Raw genomic sequence first — 18,204 nt, 5'->3', positions numbered from 1 at the left:
GATGTTTCTTAAACACTTACAATGTGAGGTAGATAAAGCACAATTAGAACAGCCCTTGTTCCACATGGAGTTCAGAGTTCAAGGGTGAAGGAGGTTGGTATTCAATCCTCATTTTACAGATGAGGAAACTGAGGCACAGAGAAGAAGTTTGGCTTAGTAGAAATAGCATGTGCCTGGGAATCAGAGGAAATGGGTACTAATCATGGCTCTCCCACCTTCCTGCTGGTTGACCTTGGGCAGATCAATCAATTTATCTGTGCCTCAAAAAGTCATATTTATTAAGTGCTTACTATGTGCAGAGCACTGTACTAGATTAGGATTAGAACCCAGATCTTCAGACTCCCAGTCCTGTGCTCTTTCCACTGAGCCACACTGCTTGTACCAGAGGCAAACAGTTGTTGAATCGTATAGACTGATTGCAAGTCTGGCTTGGGCAGCGACAATCCCAGGCATTTTGAGAAACACATCCAAACAGCGCTCCGCTTTTCATTTAGAGTGCCATGGCAAACTTGGGACATTAATTGGGGTGGAGCTTTGAAGGACAGGGGAAGTTGTGGGGAGAGAAAGGAGGAAATCAGAGGAGAGGGAAGGAGAAGGGGAGAGAGGTGCTTAGGCAGGCACATCTGAGCTGGAGCATGTTGAGTTTAGACCCCTAGCATGCTGGGGTTTGCAGTACAGATGTCCCAGAATGCGGTAGGACTTAACCTCCCCCACGTCTTCGAGAGAAAGAGGGAAGGCACAAATCTTGGCATGGTGACCTAATGTCCTGGTTTTCAGTGAAAACAATATGGCCAGATTAATAATGATGAGATTTATTAAGGGCTTACTCTGTGTTAAGCACTGGGGTAGATACAAGCTTATTAAAATAGTACTTATGGCAATTTTTAGTGCTTACTATGTGTCAAGCACCATTCTAAGCACTGGGGTAGATTTGAGTTAATCAGGTCAGTCCCTGTCCCACATTCCCAATTTACAGTTGAGGAAACTGAGGATCAGAGAAGTTAAATGACTTGTCCAGAGTCACACAGCAGACCAGTGGCAAAGCTGGGACTCAAACTGGGTTCACTCTCAATTCATTTACAAAGTCTTACAAGTAAATCTTTTTTTTTAATGGTATTTGTGCCAGTGCTTAGTATATGCCAGGAACTGTACTAAGCGCTGGGGTAGATGTAAGTTTGTATCTACCCCAGTGCTTAGAACAGTGCTTGGCCCATGCTATGTGCTTAACAAGTATCATAATTATTATAAGCTAATCAGACTGGACACAGTCCATGTCCCATATGGGGCTCACAGTCTTAATCCCTATTTTACAGATAAAATAACTGAGGCACAGAGAAGTGAAGTGACTTGCCCAAGGTCACACAGCAAAGTGGTGGAGTTGGGATTAGAACCCAGGTCCTTCTGACACCCAGGCCCATGGTCTATCCACTAGGCCACACTGATTTCTTGGACAAAAGCAGCCTTAAAAAATAAATGGTTCAAAGTAAACACTACAGAGAGTTATTAGTATTATTTAGTATTCTGTCTGGGTGTGGCTTTGTGAAAGACAAAGGAAAATGAGCAGTAAACAGAACCCAAGGTCTCATTACATACACAGTTCTTCTTGGCTTCAGAACTCTAGTATCTAGAAAAGTACAATAACCTTGTGGCATCTACAGAACCTTCTCTTGTCTGTTTCATTTCCACTAGTGTGTAGAGCTTTTATCGGATCAGGGAACCCAGGACAGTATTTTTAGTTGCACAACAATAAAATCAGTCCTAATAGTTTACTGGGTAGAAAGAAGTAGGAAAAATGTAAAGTATAAACCCTTCACCATTTTTAGTCTCTGTTACAGAATTGTTAAGGGAACTTGGGCAAAATTAGTTGAACTGATCTAGGCCGCATCTGTCAAAAAGGAAATGAAAATATTGGTTTCATCCTCTATCCTTCACATGGAATCAGTTGAGCTCATTCTTTCAAAACACTTTTATTTATTAATTGCATCCTACTGCGCTCAAGAATCAGATCCAACCCAATCCACAGTTTCAGATTTTTAAGCTTTATGAAAATAGAATTACTTTGTCTTAGAAAATACAACCCAGCTTTCAAAGACATAGAAGGCTTTATATGAATCTGGTACTGGTAATATCATTTCAGTTAAGAACAAAGACTTCATTATTTGCATAAGTGTTAGGAAGTACTACAGCAGGAAGATTAGAAATAGTAAAAGGACCCTCATTTCTCCAACAAGTAAATTGGGGCTTGTATTAAGAATCCCAGCTCTTGAATTGAGTTCCTTTTGTGGATTTAACCCACAGCCTTTCAACTTCAATGGGAAGCAGCATGACTTAGGAGATAGAGCCAGAACCTGGGAGTCAGAAGGACCTGGGTCCTAATCCCAGCTCTGCCATTTTTCTGCCTTGTGACCTTGGGCAAGTCACTCCACTTCTCTGGGCCTCAGTTACCTCATCTGTAAAATGGGGATAAGACTGCGAGCCCCTTGTGGAACAGGGACCGTGTCCAACCACTTACCTTGTATCTACTAAAGTGCTTGGCACATAGTAAGTAAACGCTTAATAAGTACCATTATTATTATTTTTATCATTATTGCCTAGCACAGTAAGTGCTTAACAAATACCCTTAAAAAAATTCCTTTCCATATACATACTTTAAAACATAGTCACACTGGCCTGTGTTTGGATCACTAGTTTATAATTTACATTGATGATCCTTGGAGACTTTTTTCTTTAAAGGTTAATTCAGCTGAAATCAAAATATTTCAGAACATCATCCTGCTCTCTTAAGCTTTCAGTTGGATGGCTGGGCCGTGGAGCAATAAAGCATTTACCTGCAAGAACAACCAATCCATTCCAAACTCTACTAGCTGTCAGAAGAGCCATGAGGGTAGCTCTCCCTTTAAAACAGTCTCCTTTGCCAAGAAAATTTCTCCTCAAGATCACTTCCACTCTCCCAAGAATACCTCCTTGAGCCTCTTAGAGAAGTCATGCATCTCAGATGTGTCCTTTTCAGTTTTGAAAGGAAAATTCACCTATTGATTCTTTTTATTTCCCCCCACCATATCATTATATGTTTCAGAAGATACCTCTAGACTGCAGACTTGTTGTGGGCAGGAAACGTGTATACCAACTCTGTTGTATTGTACTCTGTAATGTGCTTAGTACTGTGTTCGAGTGAGTGATTGGTGAAGACTAATGGTATCCTCCTTATTTCTTTCTTTCTCATTTAGGTCTGTCAGCAGCCAAGCTGTTGACTGAATCTGGAATAAGTGTTGTGGTTTTAGAAGCCCGGGACAGAGTTGGAGGAAGAACTTATACTGTGCGGGTAAGCAGCCTTAACACTGAACACGAACCCAAGCCGATCTGCAAGGATGGGACTGATTTCTGTATTTTATTATCGGGGTAGGAAGACTCCCAGTCCAAAGCAAACCTAAAGAGAGCCAATCCAGCCAAACCAAAGCAAGCGGGGGGCCTCCAGGGGCCGAGATTATCCAGTTTCCACCCATACACTGATTCCAGGGACACAAAGTTTATCCTTAGTGTTTATAGAACTCATTCTGTTGCACAGTAAGCCCATTTCCTCTTAGTTGCTCAGCAGTCGATCAGTCAGTGGTATTTATTGGGCAGTTACTGTATGCAGAGAATAACAGGATCCAGGATTCCTTGGGAAAAAAAATTGTATTTATGTAGGGCTTACTGTGGGTAGAGCACTGTACTAAGTGCTTGGGAGAGTACAGTGTAACAGAGTTGGAGATGTATACCCTCCCCACAATGAGCTTACATCTAAAGGGAACTTACAGTAAAAGTTAATCAGGTTGGACACATCCCTCTTCCTCTTGGGGCTCACAGTCTTGGGAGGAGGCAGTAGGATTTAATCTCCATTTTGCAGATGAGGAAACAGAGGCAAAGAGAAGCAAAGTGAGTTGCCCAGAGTCACATAGCACCCAAGTGGTAGAGCCGGACCTGGGTCCTCTGACTCTCAGGCCTGTGCTCTACCCATTAGACCATACTGCATCTCTCATGACAAATCACATGGCAATTGATTTTTGCAGGGTTTATTTAGAAATCATCTAGGATAATATAAGTAGGCAGTATATTGTTTTCCAAGTTATCCAGTGCCTTGTGGCTGTAAGTTTCTAAAGAATGTCTATTAGCTGTTTATGAACATCTTGAGAGAAGGGGTTGTACCTACTCACTTTATTGCACTTTCCAGTCCTTACTAAACTGCTGTGCATACAATAAGTGCTCAAGAAAATACTGTTAATGGATGACTGTGTTGACAGAAAAGAAGCTGAGCCAAATAATCTTGCTTAACTCTCCAGTGATAGAGCATTCTGGTAAATTAATCAAAATCACTTTGGAATCCATTCTAGACCTCAATTTAATGTCACTTTTGAAAGCTGAGCTATTCAATAATGGCAATCCCTGAGAGGAACTGTTCATTTAATTCCCTTTTATAAAGGGAGATCTGATGATAATCACCCAACAGACGTAACCCTTGAACTAGTGGTGCCGAACTCAGATGAGGATTGAACTTTTCTAGGTTGCTGGGGATCTGCATATGGACCTGTTTTTACTCAAACCTACATCCCTTTACTTTTGGTTTAAAATATCACCTTGATCAAGAAAATTTCATCTCTCTAGCTCGGCAGCCCCGATCTAGCTTCCAATCTCACAGATGAACTGTAGAGTACACCAGCAAAAATCTACATATATCTTGAAACTATATATTAGAGCGTACTTATATTAACTTCTGCTTTCCCTCTAGACTGTAAGCTCTGTTGTACTCTCCCAAGTGCTTAGTATAGTGCTCTGCATGTAGTAAGCACTGAATAAATGTAATTGATGTTTAGTGACCATCATTATGCAGTGTTATGTCCCAGTTTTTGGTGCTGTTGTAAAGGTTACAATTTCCACGTGTTCCTTATAGAAGGGTGATTTAATATCTTGAAAAATTAATATTGTAATATTTTTAAGAATGTTACAAAAAAACTCCTACTCATTTTTTTTTATATAGAATAAAGAAGTTAAATATGTGGATGTTGGTGGGGCGTACATAGGACCCACCCAAAATCGCATCCTACGTCTATCCAAAGAGCTGGGTATAGAGACATACAAAGTGAATGTCACAGAACGTCTTATTCAGCATGTAAAGGTAAGCCCTTGAAGCATACTAAACAAGGTGACTAATGAGCGCTTTTAGTTTTGGAAAGAGTTTGTGTGTGTATTGGGTGATTTTTCTTTTGAGACGTGTCAGTCAGCTTTCCCTTAGGTAAACAAGAACAACAGGCTTGCAAATTTAAGATCCTCTTTTCACAAAGGGAATAGTTCCCGGAATGGGATATCCACTGTCCACACCGTAACCAAAGCAAGGGATGCTTTGCTAGAGATTATCAGCTTTTCATTTGGAGAATGGGGAGACCTTGGAATGGGGAAAAGATGTAGAGGGTAGAAGTGAGGAAGAGAAAGAGAAGAGGGAGCTAACCTTTATTAACACACTGTCTCTCCCATCACCATGAGCATCTGCCACCAGCCAGAGGGACAAAACCTGCACAGGGCAAGGCTGAGCTGGCAGCCTTGATAAACTGAGGGGGCAAGGGGTTCAGCTGGCATCTTGGCTTCACTTCTGGTTCCTTTCCAGCTTTGGAGGGATGGGCCAATCTTCCACAGAAAGCTTCCTCTCTGGGCCAGTTCTAGATGGGTGGTGGCTCCTTTTCCCCCAAAGTAGCTGACACCCGACCAAGGGCTAATTTGGGAAATCTGTAATTATAATAATAATAATAATAATCACAATAATACTATTGAAGTCCTCACTGGATACCAAGAAATTAACGAATTCCTAGGGTAGGTACAAGTTAATAAGGTAGGAAACACTCCCTGCCCCACATAGGATTCACAGTCTGAAGGGAGAGGGAGAACAGGGATTTAATCCCCATGATAAAATGAGGAAATGGAGGCACAGAGAAGTAAAATGACTTACCCAAGGTCGCACAGAAGGCACATGGGAGAGTCAGGACTAAACGCCACATCTTCTGGTTCCCATGTCTGTGTTCTTTCCACTAAGCCAGGCCCCTTTTTTTAAAGTTGCCTCTTCTCTTTTGAAGCCCTCTCAGATGATAACATTTTTTTTTGCCTTCCTCTTGTTTATAAGCAAGACGCTAATAGCACAATGTTTGAACAATTTAAGGCCCTTCCATATGGGCAGCGCTTTGGTCTCTAGTCATTTATTTCCTAAAGGATAAAAGCCAAAAAAAACACAGAAGCCTGAGCTTCAAACATCTGGTAGCTTAGAAAAATCAGTCCAGCCTCCGCCATCAGGGGTGAGTTTGATTTGGAGGCCTTTGTGCTTCAAACAGGTTTCTGTCCCCCATCAGTCCTTCGTTCCACTGTCTGCCTCTTCTCACCTCTTCCTAATCCCTCCCACCTCTGGCAGCAACACCCTGAGTTAATATCTGGATCCACTAAACAGCTTCCTGCTGCTTTGTTAAAAGAGTGTTTAAATGCTACTTGCTGATCCCCTCAAGCAGAGGTTGCATCAAATGTTATTCCTTCCCTACCGAATCCAAACATGGAACAGCCGGGGTCTGGACTCTTGGCCTAAGGAATTCAGTTTGCCTGACTGTTCCAGCTCTAGTCTTGGAACCAGCTGCTGAAGAGGGCGTCCTGTGCTCCACTGGAGAGAATAATAGTTTGCTCAGCTATTACACTCTCTCCTTATCAGTCACTTAAAGGCATGGGCAAAGGATAACAGTCACAGAACTCTTCCCATAATTATATTTGCAATAACAAATGAACCTTACAGAGTCGAGTATGGAGGTAGACTGCCCCCTTTTTGATAAGAGACAAGGGCCTCCAGGAACGAAGGGACAGCCAACTCCCATTTTGACCAGGGTAGGATGTTCTGAGTGTTTCTGTTCCAATTTAGGGGAAGAAACTTGCCTCTGGCATCCCTACCACCATGTCATCCTGTTTTGGAGCCAAGGGGAATTATTTTCTACACCCTCTTGTCCAGAGCCAGAGGGGTAGGAGGGCAAAGAATTCCTTACTGTGGTTTTTGATTCTGATTACCTGGAGGCTGAAGCCCACCCCAGGATCAGCAAACAGGCCCCAGAAGCCCCTTTCCCTTTAAAGCCTTGGATCCTGAGCAGGAGTGGAGCTAAATCCTCAGGGGCCACTAAGGCATTCTAGTATATACTGAGCCATTCTGGGGACAGATTATATTTGATCTCCTTATTGAAACTTTGTGTTTTAAAGGTTTAAAAGCCTTGTGCGATCAAGAGCATCTCCAGTTGGAATTCTATGAAAGTAAAGTTTCCAAAAGCAAGGAATGTTTATCAAAAAGTAGAATTTTTGTGGGTTTGTTAAGCACTTACAATGTATCAAACATTGTATGATGTGCTGGTGTAGATATAAATTAAGTAGGCTGTATGCAATCTGTGTCCCACAGGGGGCTGACAGTCTAAGTCGGAGGGAGAACAGGAGAACCAAGGCCCAGAGAAGTTAAGTGACTCTCCCAGGTTCACACAGAAAGCAGTTGGCAGAGCTGGGATTAAAACCCAAGTCCTCTGCCTCTGAGGCCTATTGCTCTTTCTACTAGGCCATGCTGCTTAGAGTTAGCCTAATTAAGATTAGGGTTCTCCTTAGCAAGTGAAGAAATATATAGCAATGTTTGAGATAATTTTCTGCTGAAGCAGGAGGTGGTTCAAAATCTGTTTGTGCACTAAGTTAAAACTTCATAAGCTGCTAAGTAACCCAAAAACATGACCATAAAGGGTGGCATTCTCTCTCAGAAGTTGAGGAATTTCAATGGGATAAGGGAATTGCTGAATATGCTCCAGACCTCTATAAATGTCCATTAGAATTCTCCATCTGAATAGCCCAAGCTCAGTGTTTCACCTCTTATTTGCCCATTGGCCAGTTAAGTATTGTGTTTTCTGCTATCCTGAGCAACCTCAATTCTGCACTTTGCTAAAGCCTGGCTGAAGTAGTAGTGATACTTTTTGACTGAACACCTACTGTGTGCAAAGCACTATACCCTGCACTTAGGAAATACAGCCAAAGTACAAGGTGTGTTTCCTTTCCTCAAGGAGCTTATACGCTAAAAGGGGAGTCAGAGATAGAAATGTCAAATGTAGGTTTATACACTAGGGTTCAGGTTGGGCATAAATACATTAAGTTCAAGGGGTGGCAGATGTCAAGGATGCTTGTTGGAGAAAGTGGAATCCTCTAGACTCTAAGCTCGTTGTGGTCAGGGAATGTGTCTATTTTTATATTGTACTCTCCCAAGCGCTTAGTACATTGCTCTGAACATAATATGTGATCAATAAATACGACTGAATGAATTTGCCAGAAACCAGTGAGAAGTAGCATGTGCTGATGGACAGACCACAGGCCTGGAAGATAGGGAACCTGGATTCTAATCCAGACTCTACCACTTATCTGCTGTGTGACTTTGGGGAAGTAACTTAACTTCTCTGTGCCTCAGTTGCCTCTTGTGCAAATCGAGGATTAAGACTGCTAGCCCCATGTGGGCCAGGGACACTATCCTACTTGATTACTTTGTACCTAGTCCAGAGTTTAGTACAGTTGGCCTGGCACAGAGCAAGCAATTTAAAATATACCATTAAAAAAACCCCTCAAAAAACAACATTTAGGAGATTCTTCATTTGACAAATCCATATGAGGATTGTAATGATGTGTTGGGGGTCTTGGTGAGAAACAGCGAGAAGCAGCATGGCTTAGTGGATAAAGCACAGGCCTGGGAGTTAGGAGGACCTGAATTCTAAACCCGGCTCAGCCACTTGTCTGCTGTGTAACCTTGGGCAAGTTACTTATCTTCTCTGTGCCTCAGATACCTCATCTGTAAAATAAAACGTGAATTAAGACTGTGAGCCCCATGTGAGGTATGGACTGTGTCCAACCTGATCACTGGGTATCTACCCCAGCACTCAGAACAGTGCCTGGCATACAGTAAGCACTTAACAAATACCATTAAAAAAAATCAGGGAAAATGAGGAGTAGATTTCAGGGCAGTTAGAGTTGGTGTTGACCTGGAGAAAGAGAAACCTCTACAGTAATTTGACAAAATGAAAAGCACTTCAACTTGGGTCATTTCTTGGAAACTGCCTTCATGCTACCAAGATAGTGTATTCCCTTAGTAATACTTTTCCTGTGGATGAGAAGTGTAAATAAAGATGTCTCAAAGGATTGTCCTGTGAAAATCCCAACCCCAGAGTCTAACACTTGTTAACTTGTTTTTCATTTTGTTGTGACTAAATTCTATCAGAATGAATGGCTATTTAAGGGTTGTTTGGTAGTCAAATATAGAATGGTGTGCTTGTAGCCCTGGGCAATGATTGCCTTGTAACAATTTCAGTCTTTGAAGAAGCAGCTTTCCATGTGTCTGCATTTCTGAAGATTAGAAGAGCAGCAGTAGTTTCATTCTTGGGGCTTTGAGGCCAAGTCCTGTGTTTCAGGAGAAATTCTTGATCACCCTTAATATGTCAAAAGTCCTGTGGCCTCTACTCATCATAGAGATTGGAATCCCACAGCTTGTAGAAGGAAACAAGTTGTCTGATTTGTTTTTTTGGTCATATGTTCTAAGACAACATTGTCACTTAAAAAAAAATTAAATGCCTCCTACCCAAAACAATCCAGTTTGTTTCTTGGGTTTAATAGAAATGCTTGATTACTCTTTTCAGGGTTTTAAGCAGATTTTCAGAGAGAGAGTGATCCAGTGGAAAGCACACAGAATTGGGAGTCAGAAATCCTGAGTTCTAAGCCTGGCTCCCCGACTTGCCTGCTGTGTAACCTTGGGCAAGTCATTTCACTTCTCTGAGCACCAGTTTCCTCATCTGTAAAATGGGGATAAAATACCTTCTCTCCCTCCCCCTTAGAGTGTGAGCCTGATATGGGGCAGAGACTGTGTCGGATCAGATTATATCTACCCCAGTATTTACACAAGCACAGTACTTGGGACATATTAAGCACATAACAAATGCCGTAATTATTGTTAAAGAGATGGTTTTATGAATATGAGAATTGGACATTGAAAAAAACCTAAAAACTAGTTGGAAGTTGTTTGGCTTATTCAGTTTCTATTGATGAATCATTCTCTCTGAATCCTAGCCCTAAAATTCCAGGATTTGTTTTGCCAGTCAATGTGGAAAAATTCTTTTTAAATAGGATGGGCTTTCTTTCTGTGTAAATTGCCATTAGGCTGCTGGCTAACTGTGTGGGAAAACAAGGAACTCTATCTCCGTGGGCACAGATGAGAAGGTCAAATTCCTGCAGAATCAGTGGAGGTCCTATTGCAGTGTTTACAGTGATGTTGAGAGAGAATTGGTGACTTCCTAATGCTCTTTGCTGATCTTATGGGACAGTAGAGGCTTGGTTCAGAAATGTGCTCCATGTCTGTTGTTTCTGAATTCTACCAGGTGGTAATTATTTCATTTAAAGTCAAATATTTTGTAGCTGGTTCCCTTAGATGGAAAAGAATGGATTTTTCAGCCACAGTGGCATTTCATAATCTGAGTTTAAAGGCAGGGATTTGCAAGCATCTCTAACATTTTTAAAGGAATTTATACATAATTCGATTGCACAGGGGTCTCCCAAGTTCTGCGCATAGTAAGTGCTCAATAAACACCACTGATTGCTTGATTTTGAAGTATACAAGCTACCTGAAAGTATGTCACCTCATCTCTAGAAGCTTTTTCATTTTGTGTGTGCCCTGCTCATCTCAAACATTAACTCCATTGGTTTCCATGCCAATCACTAAATTAAAAAACTTCTCAGAGTGTGCCTGTTCTGGAATGCGCAGGTTAAATTTTTGTTACCTTTTGTTAACTCTTTTGTTTTTTATTTTTGGGTTTTTTGTTGTTTTGTTTTTAGCCACTGGGATATTTTTCTCAAAAGCAGAAGTTTGCTTCAGTTGTTACCACACCTTTGATCTGCAGTTTCTGACAATTGGAGAGCTGGAAAGGGAAATAATAATAATGGTATTAAGTACTTAGAATGTGCCAGGCACTATACTAAGCGCTGGGGTGAATACAAGTAAATTGGGTTGGACACAGTCCCTGTCCCACATGGGGCTCACAGTCTCAATCCCCATTTTACAGATAAGGTAACAGACCAGAGAAGTGAAGTGACTTGACCAAGGTCACACAGCAGACAAGTGGTGGACCCAGGGTTAGAGCCCATGCCCTTCTATCTCCCAAAACTTGGGAGTTCATCTGGTCCAGCCTCTGCCTTTAGAGTAAACCCCAACAATAGAGATTCCAAAACTTCCCATGGCAGCCCATTAAAGTGTTTACAATCAGAAAGTTTCTGTCTTGTGTCCAACCAAGTTTTTCTTCCTGTAATTGTTTGAGCTATACTCTCCCCATGGTTTATGTATAGGAAGACAGTGAGGTCACCCCTTTAGCCTCCTCTTTAGGCAAGACAACCTCCATTCCTTTCCACATAAAACCTGTTTTCCACTCCTGCCATTTTGGTTGTACTTCTGTGCCTGCTTTCTAGTTCCTCCACATTTTAGAAAAGCAGCATAGCCTAGTGGATGGAGCACAGGCCTGGGAGTTAGAAGAATCTGGGTTTTAATACCAGGTCAGCCACTTGTCTGCAGTGTGACCTTGGGGAAGTCACTTCACTTTTCTGTTCCTCAGTTCCCTCTAGGACATAGTCAACTTTTTGCTGCAAAGAGAAGCTGCATGACCTAGCGGATAGAGCATGGTCCTGGGAGTAAGAAAGACCTGGGTTCTAGTCCTGGGTCCTCCACCTGGATGCTGTGTGACCTTGGACAAGTCAGTTCACCTTTCTGTGCCTCAGTTCCCTCATCTGTAAAATGGGGATTAAGACTGTGAACCCCATGTGGGACAGTGACTGTGTCCAAGCTGATGAACTTATATCTACCCCAGCACTTAGAACAGTACCTGGCCCATAATATGTGCTTAACAAATACCATAAAAAAAACCACCAAAACAGGTTTAACAATGTTATAAATGAAGCAGTGTGATATAGTAGAAGGAGCCTGGGTCTGGGAGACAGGAGTCTTTACCCGTTGGTTCTCATTTGATGCATCTGCTGGCAATGTGCTGGCCTTGAGCCAGTACACGAGTGGTGCAGTTGACACAATAATGATAGAGAAACTTTACCCATTTTGATTTGTGTTTCTCTTTGGAGCTGTGACCTCACCCTCCTGTCAGGGTAACAACCCCCAATCTGCATTGCACAATTGGCCAAAACTCAGAAGCGGGTGCCGCAGCTTAGCAGAGACTATATTCACGGGAACGTAAAGTCATTAAGGCCTAGCTCTTTTTTTTTTTTTTTTAGCCAAGTAGTGTTGAGTCAGATTCACTTTCTCTTGAAGACCAGCTGTGTCTGGAGCAGCCATGAGAGCAAATCGGCCAGGCATGGCACTAAGCACTGAGGTAGATGCAAACTAATCACTTTGGACACAGTCCATGTCCCAAGGGGGGCTCACAGACTTTATCCCCATTTTACAGATGAGGGAATCGAGGTCCAGAGAAGTGAAGTGACTTGCCCAAGGTCACACAGCAGACAAGTGGCAGAGCTGGGATTAGAACCCGAGTCCTTCTGACTCCCAGCCTCGTGCTGTATCCACCAGGCCACATGGCTTGGAAGTATTCCCTGACTAACCTCCACTTCCCTGGCCATGTCATTCATCAGCCACCCTGAGCATGTCTGAGTGTTTCAGTTCACTTATCCCTTTATTTATTCATTTTTGCTTACTTGGGGTATCGCCTGTTATATCTCTGTCTTGACTCTTGCCTCTATTGCCTAAGGGTGGCCAGCCCTCATTAGATTGAGAATTCTAAGAGGGCAGGGAAGTGTCCTCTGTTTCTTTATGGGTACCCAAGTTCCTTGGAGTGGTAGGCTTTCAGGTAATGATGTTCCCTTTCCAAAATCTCATCTCCTTCAGAAAACTTTGCCCCGTTCTTTTTTATTTTTCTTCTCCCCGGGTTATATCTTGCTAAATATCATTTCAGCCCCTCCACAACCTTCTGCCTTCCAATCTTGTTGCACTTGTCGGATTTCCATGCTCTACTTAAGGACTTTTTTCTCCTATTTGTAAATTACTTTTTGTCTGTCTCCCCCATTAAATTGTAAAGTCCTTAGGCAGATTGTGTCCTCTGCCTCTGTTGTGCTCTCTCAATGTATTAGTGGCTCAGTAAATACTATCAATCATCGAGGAAGCAAGCACATGAGAAAGCCTCCCTGACTTCATCAGGATGGTGAAAGCCATATCCTCCCTGTAATGTAGTGGGGTAGGATATTTTAGGGGAGAAAGTAAAGTTCATATGGAGTCAGCAAGCACAGCTTTGTGGAAAATGTGAACTCCTATTATCATAAATTATGAACATTCTTGGCCTGAAGAACTTGGATCCAGTCCTGATTTTGCATAACATTTATTGCTTGTGTCAGGGGACTCAAAGTAAACAATTCCTGGAGTAGTTCACCTTCTTCCATTGTCCCAGCTCTCCTTTCATTTGTAAGGATTCAGTACAGAACCATAGTGAATCATAGGCTGATCAATTGAATTCTGTATGTTTGCCAATGCACCTGAAGGCCTATTTTTCATGGACCTGTCCAGGGGGTAAATGACTAGCAGTTCTCAAGTGTGGAAATTGGTTTTGCACATCCATACCTGGGCTATTGATCTAAATATTCAGTTATGGGCTGGGGACCTCCTCAGTGGGCAGTGCCAAGGGAAGCAGCATGGCCTAGTGGCCGGGCCTGGGAGCCAGAAGGACCTGGGTTCTAATCCTGGGCTCCACCACTTGTCTGTTTGACCTTGGGCAAGTCACTTACCTTCTCTGGGCCTCAGTTACCTCATCTGTATAATGAGGAATTAGACTATGAGCCCCATGTGGGACAGGGACTCTTGGCCAGTTTAGGCAGTAGCACTGCTGTGGTCCAAGAACAGTAGATTAGGGTGAGTAAATGGGACAAACAGTTGATAATGATCATTGGATTGTTTGTCCCTTTAATCTCCACTCTTATTTAAGCACTTTTCCAGAAATGTCCCACTCATTTTATTGCACCTTTCATATTTTTGTTATTAATAATAATAGTATTTAAGTGCTAACTATGTATCAAGCCCTGTGCTAAGCACTGGGGTCTTGTCTCATGCCATCGAGCCATTTCCGACCCATAGCAACAACACGGGCACATCTCTCCCAGAACTCCCTGTTCTCCATCTGCAATCGTTCTGGTACTGTATCCATAGAGTTTTCTTGGTAAAAATACGAAAGTAGTTTACCATTGCCGCCTTCCGCGAAGTAAAATCGAGTCTCGACTCTCTCCCATACCGCTGCTGCCCAGTATGGGTGAGTTGTGACTTGTAGCAGATTGCCTTCCACTCACTAGCCACTGCCCAAGATAGGAATGGAATGGGTATGCCTCTGCTTGACTCTCCCTCCCAAAGCTGAGACTGGTAGATTACTGGAAACTCTCCAGGTGCAACCCTGAGAGGGGAAGCACTGGGGTAGATACAGATTAATCAGGTTGGACATGGTTCCTATCCCACATTGGGCTCACAGTCTTAATCCCCATTTTATAGATGAGGTAACTGAGGCACAGAGAAACGAAGTGACTGGCCCAAGGTCACACAGCAGACGATGGCGGAGGCGGGATTAGAACCCAGGACCTTCTGGGCTCTCAGGCCCAAGCTCTTTCCACCAGGCAATATTATTCTTGGGGCTTGTTCCAAGATGATGGTAAAGTGTCAGATTCCTCCTTTCTTCCTCTCTTGTTTGGCATTCTCCATCTTTTTGGTCCCGCACAGAGAGTCTCCCTTAAATGACCAAGGAGAGAAAATGAGAATGCCTTTATCCTCAGAGATGGTACCATCCTTAGAACTTTGAATATTTAAATAATTTGAAGAAATTGAATGTAATGGGCATTTCCCAGGCCCATAAAAAAGGTCATGCCTCTGGTAGAAGACATGTGATCATGGGGTTAGAGTGAGGGTGAGCTTATATCATATAGAGGGTAGATCCTTGGAGGAGTCTTTTGAAATAGACAGGTATAAGGCACCAGGACTCATGATTCCTTCAATTTTGAGTCATCATTTCTCGCCCACTCAACTCCCTGTTCCAGGATGGTAACTGTGGTGTAAGTGTTTATTGTGTGCCAAGCACTGTACTAAGCTCCTGGCATAGATACGAGATCAGATCGGGTACAGTCCCGGTCCCACTCGAGGCTAAACAGTCTAAGAAGGAGGGAGCGTACAGTTGAGGAAACTGAGGCACAGAGCTGTTAAGCAACTAGCCAGGATTAGAATCTAGTTCCTTTTAGTCCCAGTCCCGGGCTCTTTCTAGGAGACCAGACCGTGCTTCTGATGGCACCCAAACCAGGAAGCTGTTTGCATGGGAATACGTCCTGTGGAGTGGCAGCATCAGCCTGCTGCAGATGATGTCACACTCAAGGTGGGATGGGAGGGTTCCTGCCGCCATCCCGAAAGTTATCTGATCCCCCAGGCCCCGGCTCCTGGATGCTCTTGGAGACAGCTCCGTCTCTGCTCCTCAAAGCAGATCCCATTACCTTCCATTGTGGCCCAGACAGACTTCGGGCTCCTTTCCTGAAATACCATATGATAGGAAAATGCCCTCCCCTCAGGGAGTACGGTTGGCAGACAACGATCTACCATAATCGAATGATGTCCAGATCCCAGCTGTCAGATGAGGAAGGGCAACCCCCGTAATCTGAGCCATGAGATTGCCGTATCTCAATGTGTCCTGGTCTAATTCTGTTGAATTAATGAGTGGGACCGGCAGACTTGCTGTGAGGGCAAGCCCGCAATGCTATTACAGTTGTTCTACCTAGCTGTCGCCCTGGGGCACCGGTTGAAAGGAGCCATAGAGCAGGCTGCCAGTTTGAATCTGGGCAAAGCAAAAGGAAATGTAATTGAATTTTCAAGTCTTGATGCAATTCACTGTGGCTCTGCAACTTAATGAATCTCGTCTCAGCTAATTTTTCAGTTTGAAGGATAATGGCTTCCCGGACCACAAATCCCGAGACGGTGGGGTGGGCTCAGGCCACCCTTGTGGGAGACACCCACGATGCCATGCGTGTTGCACTGTACACCCAGCCCAAAATGATGTCGCACACATCTATGCAGAAGTGTGCCTGAGGCCACCCGAATCTAGAGCATTTATCTGGGGGGTGACCCCTGACCCCTCTCTTTCCCCCTCCACCCCTCATTTATTCCAGAGTCATCACAATCCCCTCTTAGGCGTCACCTCCGAGCCAGGCAACTCAATGTTGGGAGTTGTGGCAATGAGAGACAGACCACTGTCCATCGGTGGTATTTATTGAACTCTTACTGGGTGCAGAGCACTGTACTAAACGCTTAGGAGAGTACACCACCGTAGAGTCGGTAGACATGCTCCCTGCCCTGAAGGAGCCCGCAAGCCCACCCAAACCTTCTCAGAATGGCAAGGATGATGGCAAATTGACACCATCCGTCCATTCCTGCATCTGGGCCAATCCCAAGGGCCTTTGAGGTCATTATGTATGAAACTGAAGTGAAATCTCCCCCTCCTTTATGGACCTCAGCAGATAAGAAACATTGCTTGTAAAGTACTTTAAAGGGGAGAATGTATATCTGCTAAGTCATTCCTTACCACATCTCCGAGTAGAAGACCAGCCTCAGTCCCCACTATACACAGGAAGAAAAGGGTTAGGTGGTGATCTTATAGCTAACCAGCACCTTGCTAGATGCAGTTGTTTCCAACGTGCAATAAGGAAAACCACAAGCCCTTTCTATATTCTATTGAGAAAGTTCTAGAGATTACCCATCATCTCACCTCTTTGCCATGGTGAAATCATTAACTTCTACAGCTCCTCAAGGACCAACCTCTTCACCATTTTTTTTAATGATAATCAATAAGTGCTTACTGCATGCCAATCACTGTACTAAGTGCTGGAGTTAGATACAAGCTAATTAGGTTGGACACAGTCTGTCTCATTTTGGGATCATAGTCTTAATCCCCATTTTACAAATGAGGTAATTGAGGCACAGAGAAGTTGTGACTTGCCCAAGGTCTCCTAGCTTACATGTGGCGGATCTGGGATTAGAATCCAGGTTCTCTGGCTCCCAGGCCCCGGTTCTTTCCACTAAGCCACGCTGATTCTCTTTCTCTTTGGGGGCAGCATTGCAAGAGGCAGGTGACGCTTAGTTCTGGCATGGAACTAAACTGTAGCCGACTTCAGGCCGGATTCAGTAGAAACTTGAGAAGGGTGAAGTACTGAATTGTAAAAATTCCCAAGTGCTGTCCCCCTGAAGCTCCTGTTGCTTATTGATATTCAAGGAGTCAGTCCACAGATGCCTAATCTCAGAGAACTGGAACAGTAGAGAGACCTGAAAATGCAGCTCCATCTTATCTCCTGAACAGTGGACTTTTCTTATAAGGAGGGGGAGGTTTGGAACAGTGAAACATGTTGCTAAGGAACCCAAACCTCAAGGTGAAATTCCATGAACTTGAACTCTCGTTGCTTACAGTGCAATTTGCTTTTAGGACTGGGGAATTAATCTCACTGGAGCAGCACTGTGGCCTAGTGGAGCAAGCCCGGGGCTGGGACTTAGAAGTCCCCGGTTCTAGTCCCAGCTGTGCCATTGGCTTTGCTGTGTGACCTTGGGCAAGTCACTTAACCTCCCGGGACCTCAGTCTCTTCATCTGTAAATTGGAGATAAGATTGTGTGCCCTGTGTAGGGTAGGGACTGTGCCCGATTTGATAACCCTGTATCTACTCCGGCCCTTAGCATATAACAAACGTGATAAATGCCATAAAACCAACTTGGTGTGTCTCTCTTCCAACGATGGGAGGGAGGGGGTGATAATGGGAGCTGCCATCTTGTCGTTGTCCTGAGGATCTTCTCACCAACCCAGATGAGGGAGCCACCCCCCACCAGCCACACATCAGTTCTGTGCCTGGTTCATCAAGGCATTTTCTTCTCAAGGACTGTCTGAATGTGAAGCAGCCTTCCGAAACTTTTTACTTCATTGGCTGCCCTTGTTCATTTCAGGGATTTGAGCGTATCAAAACCACGTGAAACGCTAGAAAGCATCTAGATCTCTTTATACTTTCCTCTGTCAGTAGATTGAGCTTTCCCTTTGAAGAATTTTGCCTTATCAAAATGGGGACCGGCTGTTGGACACTGGGCAAAAGGCATCCTGAATTTTACCC

General features: G+C 43.6%; 1 protein-coding gene and 1 non-coding gene across 3 annotated transcripts in view; one reads left to right on the top strand and one right to left on the bottom strand.

The window, feature by feature from the left end:
• The window catches only part of MAOA (amine oxidase [flavin-containing] A), a 119,142-nt gene that overhangs the window by 74,380 nt on the left and 26,558 nt on the right, over positions 1-18,204 (top strand). For both annotated transcript variants that reach the window (XM_039914647.1, XM_029046599.1), the window contains exons 2-3: positions 3,228-3,322; positions 5,015-5,152. Coding sequence is in view for 1 of the 2 variants with exons in the window: in XM_029046599.1 (XP_028902432.1) it covers positions 3,228-3,322; positions 5,015-5,152 (233 nt within the window). In the remaining variant the exon portion in view is untranslated. The remainder of the gene's footprint in view (positions 1-3,227; positions 3,323-5,014; positions 5,153-18,204) is intronic.
• Positions 14,353-14,490, bottom strand: LOC114805586. The gene has a single exon (XR_003753557.1). It is a non-coding gene; the product is annotated as a small nucleolar RNA SNORA7 (small nucleolar RNA).

The sequence above is a fragment of the Ornithorhynchus anatinus genome, chromosome 18, assembly GCF_004115215.2.
Source record: "Ornithorhynchus anatinus isolate Pmale09 chromosome 18, mOrnAna1.pri.v4, whole genome shotgun sequence".
NCBI classification, from domain to species: domain Eukaryota; kingdom Metazoa; phylum Chordata; class Mammalia; order Monotremata; family Ornithorhynchidae; genus Ornithorhynchus; species Ornithorhynchus anatinus.
The sequence above is the reverse complement of the archived record's forward strand: the minus strand, read 5'-3'. Positions and strand labels throughout refer to the sequence as shown.